The sequence below is a fragment of the Tupaia chinensis genome, unplaced genomic scaffold (genome assembly GCF_000334495.1).
Source record: "Tupaia chinensis unplaced genomic scaffold, TupChi_1.0 Scaffold143582_1, whole genome shotgun sequence".
Classification (NCBI taxonomy): domain Eukaryota; kingdom Metazoa; phylum Chordata; class Mammalia; order Scandentia; family Tupaiidae; genus Tupaia; species Tupaia belangeri.
The window spans coordinates 72,244-80,041 of NW_006203428.1; the positions used below are offsets into that span (position 1 = coordinate 72,244).

General features: G+C 39.3%; 1 protein-coding gene across 1 annotated transcript in view; it reads right to left on the bottom strand.

Moving 5' to 3' along the window:
- DGKK (diacylglycerol kinase kappa) overlaps positions 1-7,798 on the bottom strand; it is a gene marked incomplete at both ends in the record, with an annotated part of 173,057 nt that overhangs the window by 54,147 nt on the left and 111,112 nt on the right. Inside the window, 4 exon segments of the mRNA XM_027766479.1 lie at positions 1,564-1,666; positions 3,690-3,812; positions 4,244-4,350; positions 4,811-4,946. Of these exon segments, the coding sequence (XP_027622280.1) occupies positions 1,564-1,666; positions 3,690-3,812; positions 4,244-4,350; positions 4,811-4,946 (469 nt within the window).

Consider the following 7,798-nt stretch of genomic DNA (forward strand, 5'->3'; position numbering starts at 1 on the left):
GCTATAGGGCGTGTGCGCTCGCCAGACAGAGAGAGAGAGACATAGAGACAGAAAGCGAGAAATCACCCCCCAGGGGAGATGGTCACGCCACAATCCCTTCTCCTCCATTCTCCTCTTGGGATCTTGGGCACGCACGCACACGCGCCCAGCGTGAGTTTTAAGCCACCGGGTCCGGGACACGAACCGCGGTCGACTACGTGGGAGTCCAGCGACATAGCCATTACGCTAACTGCTGGTTCCCATGGCTAGACCTTTTGTTAGAAGACTTTATACATACAAAGCTTACTCTTTTTTTTTTTTTTTTTTGGAGAGGTTTTTGCTATAGGGCACGTGCACTCGCCAGAAAGAGAGAGAGAAACAGAAAGTGAGAAATCACCCCCCAGGGGGGATGGCTATGCCACAATCCCTTCTCCTCCATTCTCCTCTAGGGATCTTAGGCACACACGCACACGTGCCTGGCATGAGTTTAAGTCACTGGATCTGGGACTCAAACTGCGGTCGACTACATGGGAGTTCAGCGACATAGCCATTATGCTAACTGCTGGTCCCCAAAGTTTACTCTTATTGCACTGATTTCATTACTACTTCTTTTCTGTTCAACCTTCTACAGATGCCTAACATTCCTGATATTTTCTGATCTTCAAGTGTCTTTGACATTTTTTTTTTTGGCACTTAGTTTATGCTATTAGGTCATTGAGAAAGTCACAATGTATTTCTATGGAAAAATGTGTCATGATTTTCCCAATGACCCAATATATTAAATTGCTACTTGTATTATATCACTGTCTTAGATCCAAAATAATCATTACTTCTGAAAATGACCATTTTGTACATCTCTCTGCACCCTTTGAGCATCTTGTGAATATAGTTAACTATTGTATTCATCAGTAGTATCCAGGAATTGACAATACATCAACGAAGAGTGTTGGAGCAATAGTCATGTTAGTTTAAGATATGGGAATCACCTTGGTAGTAATTTCCATTATTTTGTGTGTGCATTTTATTTTTACATTTACATTGATTACATTTATTTTTACATTGATTACATTTAATCACTATGCATCTTTACAGTGTACAACATGGTTTCTCCAACATGAATAGTCAAAGATATTACCATATACATTATCATCAGCAGATTAACTTTTCATGTTTGTGCTATTAAATGTGTGTTTATTTTTCCCCCTGATTCCCTCCCTCCCACTCCCTTTAGTTTCCATTTTAAAAGTAATATAACCTAGACCTTCATGCAGTTCTTCCTTGACCACCTGAATATAACACACTTATTTTATGGGTTATATGATGTTTGGAAATCATGAAAAAGCTGAAATCAAATCTGATCAGTCAGAAAAAATTGTGACAAAAGCTACAGAGAACATGCCCACATACATATAGACTATCCCAAATGTCTAAAGAAAACCACAAACTGTCTATGCACATGTGCATATTTCTATTCTAAATGTTTGACTAGTTGAGGAGAATAATTTAATTGCAGTCCTTCTTCCCAAACTTTGCATGTTCTCTCCCTCTCCAATATATTTCTGAGGTTAAAGTTTAGCTACTTACCATCATCTTTAGGGTCACTGAGGGCAGTGGGAGGAATGACTAATGAGCGATGACTTCCAAAGCAACATTCCTTGGAAAACCGTCTCCTGCAGACATCATGCACCTGAAATGACAAGAGAAGAGCAGAGAAAAAAAAGGGGGGAGTGGAGAAAGATAACATTGATCAATCTCAAATATCGATTTTGAGATTTAGATTCTTAGTATTCAGATCTCTTTTTGAGATTTGGTCCCATACACATATTCTTAACTCACCTGGGTACCCCTATTCCACCTTGAGACTATCTTTGAGTATGACCTCAAGAACTCTAGGCTTTGCAAAGGTGACTTTCAGAAGATACCCATTTACAGGCAGTGAGAAGTCACCAGTCCTACAGCACAATCTTAGTGGCCGATACAATGGGGACCTTACTTGTAATATGAGTGCTAATCCTGATAAACTATTATATTTCTATTTTTTTCTTTTTTTGGAGAGGCTTTTTGTTATAGGGCATGTGTGCGCGCCAGGAACACAGAGAGAAACAGAGAGATAGAAAGCAAGAAATCACCTCCGGGAGGAAGACCACACCGCAATCCCCTCTCCTCCATCCCCTCTCCTCCATTCTCCTCTTGGGATCTTGGGCACACACGCACACGCATCTGATGTGAGTTTAAGCCACCAGGTCCAGGACTTGAACCGTGGTCAGCTACATGGGAGTTCAGCGACATAGCCATTACACTAACTACTGGTCCTGATAAACTATTATATTTCAATCCTGACAACAACTATGTGTGATAGGGAACATTATTAGGTTCATTTAAGAAATGGGGATATTAGGCTTAGTGAGGTAAAGAATTTTGTCCAAGTCTGTTGCCTTTCCATAAGTGGTCTTTGTTTCCAGATTTCTGAAACTTTCAAGAACCATTTCTCAACAATTACACAGCTTCTAGGGGACATGAAACTGGGTTGGTTATTCAGAAGCAATGAAAAGAGAGCAAGGACAACCAGAGTCTTCTAAAACAAAGTCCATACTTTTGTTTCTTCTTGTTTAGAAAACTCAGTTTGAGATAAGCATCAACTAGATTAGAAAATCTTGATCAGGGTTTCTCACTCCTGGCATCATTGATATATGGGACCAGATAGGACTTTGTTAAAAGAGGATGCCCTGGAGGCTGACAGGTAGTATGGTGGTTAAGGGTGCTGGACTCTCATATGGCAGACCACAGTTCAAGGCCTGGGCCTGGCAGCTTGTTTTCTCATTCTCATTCTCTCTCTCTCTCTCTCTGTCCCTCTCTGGTCAAATTTAAATAAAATGAATAAATAAATAAAGTTAAATAATTCTTTTTTTAAGAAAAGAGGATACCTTGTACACTGTAGAAGATTTAGTGAAACTCCAGGGCTCTACTCACTAGATGCCAGTAGCACTCTCCCAAGCCCCAGTCGTAACAATCAAAAGTATCTCCAGACATTGCCAAATGTCTCCTGGGGGAGGGGAGTCAAAATTACTCCCAGTTGAGGACCACTGGTTTAGAGGCCTAGTAATATTGTAGTTAAGAATATGGTCTTTGCAGAATCTTATTTGAATCAGGACTTTTGTTTATTGGCTACATGATCTTGGGCAAATCACTTCATCTTTCTGAAACTCACTTTCCTCCTCTGTAAAATGGGTATAGTGAAACTTGTTTTAAGATTGTTGCAAGAATAAAAACAGGTGATGTATATATAACATTCAATACATAAGGACAATTATAATGTGTTAATATTATTAATCATTATTATTTAACAAAGATTATAGTTTCCTAAGAAGTAGTAAATAAAGAAGGGAAATTTCTTAAGGGCAGAGTCAGAACTTATTTTTGAATTACCCATATTGCTATTAGAGAGTTTAGATTTACCCATTTGCTAGTAGGCCTCGCCAAGTAAGAGTTCTAAAAGATGAAAGTCTTAAATTCTCCCCTCAAAAATCCCATAGCCTGATTTGGAAAGGCAGCATACTAAACTTTATACTATAAAATCTTTATAACTTATTTTGAAATAAGGGTTTATGAGATTTCTATGTGAAAGCATAGTCAAACTCCAATTCACTTCCTTCTCTAGAAGGCAAGTTTTCTATATATCAAGGAGATCTCTAAGTATCAAGGAGTCTCACCGTAGAATTACACCAAAGGCAACGGAAATCTTGAAGTCTTTGATAACTGCCACAGCTCTCATTACATACTGCACACTGAGAGCTGACAGGCATATTTCCTTCTACCCATTGATGGGGCATGATCTGCTGAAGGGTAAAAAGAAAGAGGCAGAAGTTAGAGACACAAGGAGAGGGAGAGCCAGCTGGAATAATTGCACTAGCCTGTAGTGGACGGTAGGTAAAAGCTCTAAGTCTTCATGGTCCTCCCCTCCCTGTTCCAATGCTAGTGACCAGTGACAGGTAGGAATGGGATTTTCTTTTAGATTGGTTAGATTGTGAGCCTGGGGGAAGTGTCCTGCTTTGTTTGCCTGGATACTGAAAGTCTTCCTTCCTCTTTGTGTCCTGGCTGAAGGGAAACTGGGAGAGGGTGACTGTGGGAAGTAATGCCTAGTACTTACTATTTCATCTGCAGGCAGGAGTAAGTCATCAGTACTGAAAGTCTTCCTTCCTCTTTGTGTCCTGGCTGAAGGGAAACTGGGAGAGGGTGACTGTGGGAAGTAATGCCTAGTACTTACTATTTCATCTGCAGGCAGGAGTAAGTCATCAGTGACAGACAAGGTATTCCACTTGCAGTCTTTTCTTGCTCTCAAAGCACATAATCTGTGAGATTTGACTTTGCACACTATGGGAAGATCAAGAAAAAATAAAGGTGTGAATCTGGTGACAATGAAGAGTCTAATTCTCTTCCCTAAGCTGCTCTGAAAGTCAGAACCCAGATACCTTATAAATAGTTCTGATCCACCTCCAAACACCTATTTGTAAATATGATACAGTCCTTTTTTATTCTTACCAGCTAAACTTTCCACTATCTGACTTGAAAAGAAATTAATGGTAAGGGAAGAAGAGTTTTCTGTCTATTCAAACCCTTGTGACCATATAGTCCCATTCTCTACATACCCCACCCTCATTTTTCATTCATTAGAATTCCCCCTCATCTAGTTTCCTCTCTTCTTTCCTCAGTCAGGGTTAACTTCACACCAGAGGCAGTTACGTAGTGAGTCAGTGACACTAATGCCACATAAGCTTTTTCACTTCTCTCTCCACCCACTGAACTCTACTTTCTAAATGAATCAGAAAAGTACCTTCGCAGATAATAGCATCTCTAGATAAGGCAGAAATACTCTCCCGACAAATATTGCAGTGCTGAGTTCGAGGGCTGTGGCTTAAATACCAATAGTGCATTCCAACAAGGAAAGGGTTATTTTCTACTGCAGGTATCTAAAACAGATAAAAAAGAAGAGATCATGGAGGGTTAATCACAGAGATGAATTAGAGCAGAATTAGAAAAATCTGCTGCTAATGCTAAAATGGTGTGCTAGGTAGATGTCAGAGCATGTGAAGGGGAAAACTGAAAGTAGGAGCCAATACCTGTTTTTGTTTGTTTTGTTTTGTTTTGCCAATTGCTTTAGAAAGGGAAAGTGTTAGAGGAGGCAGATCCTGGAATAGGCACTGAAGGACAGAATAGTGATCTTTATATTGCTTGGCCAACCCTGTAGGGGTTTAGTTCAAGCAAAATTTGTTCTGTTAGCCTTGGCCTTTGCTTTAAGTAGGAAACAAAGGGAGTTGGTGAGTTGGAAATTCAGTGATAAATAAATGCTCTAGCCAAGGAAGAAAGAGAGGAAGCAGGGCTCTGACTCTGGGATAAGGAATATTTGCTTTAACTACCTCAAAAGATATATATTCCCTTTCCTAGCCATACTGCTGCCAATTGAGCAGAGCCTCACTTTACTTGGACAACGGTTTTATTTCAGGAGTTTCTTGCTCAAGTATTCTTTTCCGAATATGACATTCTGACTGCCCACAGCAGTTTCTGATTAGTCAATTTAATTCATTTAATAATGCATTAAACAGATATTTACTGAATAACTACTATATGCTTTGCACTTTTCAAGGCACTTGGGATCTAATGATGAGCAAAATCCCTGCTCCTACAGAGTGATATTATGTTTCATGATATTGAATTTCACATGTTCTGTGAACCTGCCTGTGAATGCTGCACTTGTATATCACAACCTGACTCATGATTGTGGAGATAAAACAAGGTTTATCAGTCACTATTTTGAGGGTCAAAAGGAGAAGGGAGGGGCGGCACCCAAAATCCCCCAGTCTATTCTGGGTGCGTTTTCCACAAGATTCTTCCTCCTTTTCTATATTTCCTGTGACTGTCTGATTTTATCTGACTCTGTCTTCCTCTGGAGTTTGGACACAGCTTTTTATTATCGACATTATAATGGGTTAGGTATGAAAAGGTATGACAAAACTTTAAAAAGAACTATATATTGTCTCTGATGTCAGCTGACAGTGGTCCACTAGAGAGAGCTATTGGCTCTAGCACATTAAGTATTCAACCTTGATACATTTACAGAAATTAGTCAAATACATGTCTTGCACATAGCACTGTTTTTTTTTCTTTCTTTTTCTTTTTTCCTTTTTTTTTTTTTTTGACAGGTTTTTGCTATAGGGCATATGCACTCGCCAGAAACAGAGAGAGACAGAGAAATATAAAGTGAGAAATCACCCCCCAGGGGAGATGGCCACACTGCAATCCCTTCTCCTCCATTCTCCTCTCAGGATCTTGGGCAGACACGCACACACACCTGGCGTTAGTTTAAGCCACTGGGTCTGGGACTCGAATCGTGGTTGACTATAAGGGAGTTTAGCGACATAGCCATTATGCCAACTCCTGGTCCCCACATAGCACTTTTTTATCCCTTCTTCCTCCTCGTGGTATACTATGCCACTGGTGGATTGACCTGGAAGCATTTAAGGAAAAAAGCTACTTTAATGAGCTAAAGACTCACGTGGTCTGAGACTGCTTTGAAATTTCAGTGTTTATTGTACATTGAGACCCTGAGCAGTTCTCAAAAGATCATAGTAGAAAGGAAAGTCCTGAGGAAGCAACTCTGAAATCATACACTTCCTATTCCCATAGCCACTAAACAGCAGCTCCACAAGCATCTTCCTTCCTTCCTCAAGGTCTCCTTCACTCCTTCAGTGACTTCCTAAGAACTACTGTGAGTCGATTGGCATGCTAGACACAGGAGCTGCAGAGATTAATAAGCTGCCGTTATTTTCCTCAAAGAGCTTAGAGTCTACTGGAAGAAACAAATTCTGAAACAGATCAATCACATATATGATGACAAATGAGCTCTTCTAAAATGTGCAAGGACCACATGGAAGAAATGCAAAACTCTGTTTGGGTAAAGTATTGAATCTTATGGCTCAATTTTCTAAAAACTATCAAGGAATATATAAAATGAACATCACTTAGGTTTATCCGTTGAGATGGAATTTATATTCCTTGTGTATATCTTAATCTATAAAACACTTTGATGCATCCAACCCTACATGAGTATGTGTGGCGAGGTGACTTGTCCTTCTCATTCATGCCAAAAAATGTTCAAGTCCTAACTCCGGGTGCCTATAAATATGACCTTATTTGGAAATAATGTCTTTTAAAATATAATCAAGTTAATAATATTAGAAGCAATTGTACACCAACACACAAGAAAAACTAAATGAGATGGACACATTTGTGGACACATATAATGTACCGAGATTGGATCAGGAAGAAATAAAAAGCATTAATAGGCCAATAACAAGCAATGAGATTGAATCAGCAATAAATAGTGTCCCAAGAAAGAAAAACCCAGATTTCACTTCCTAATTCTAGAAAACTTTTAAAGAAGCATTAACTTTGATTATCATCAAACTGTGTGTAAAGATCTGAAAGGAAAGAACCTGCCCAAATTTATTTTATGAAGCATCCATCATCCTGATCTTCAAAACAGACAAGGACATAACAAAACAGAAAATCAACAGACCAATATCCCTGATGAATACAGATGCAAAAATTCTCCATAAAATACTATAAAAAAGATACTAGCAAATAGTATCCAACAACACATTAAAAAGATTACAGAACATGACCAGGCAGGCTTTATTCCAGAGATGCAAGAGTGGTTCAACATACACAAAACAATAAATGTAATATATCGCAATAACAGAAGAAAAGATGGACACTCCCATCTTTCGACCCCTGGGCCAGGAACTTCGAGGGAGGACTGTCA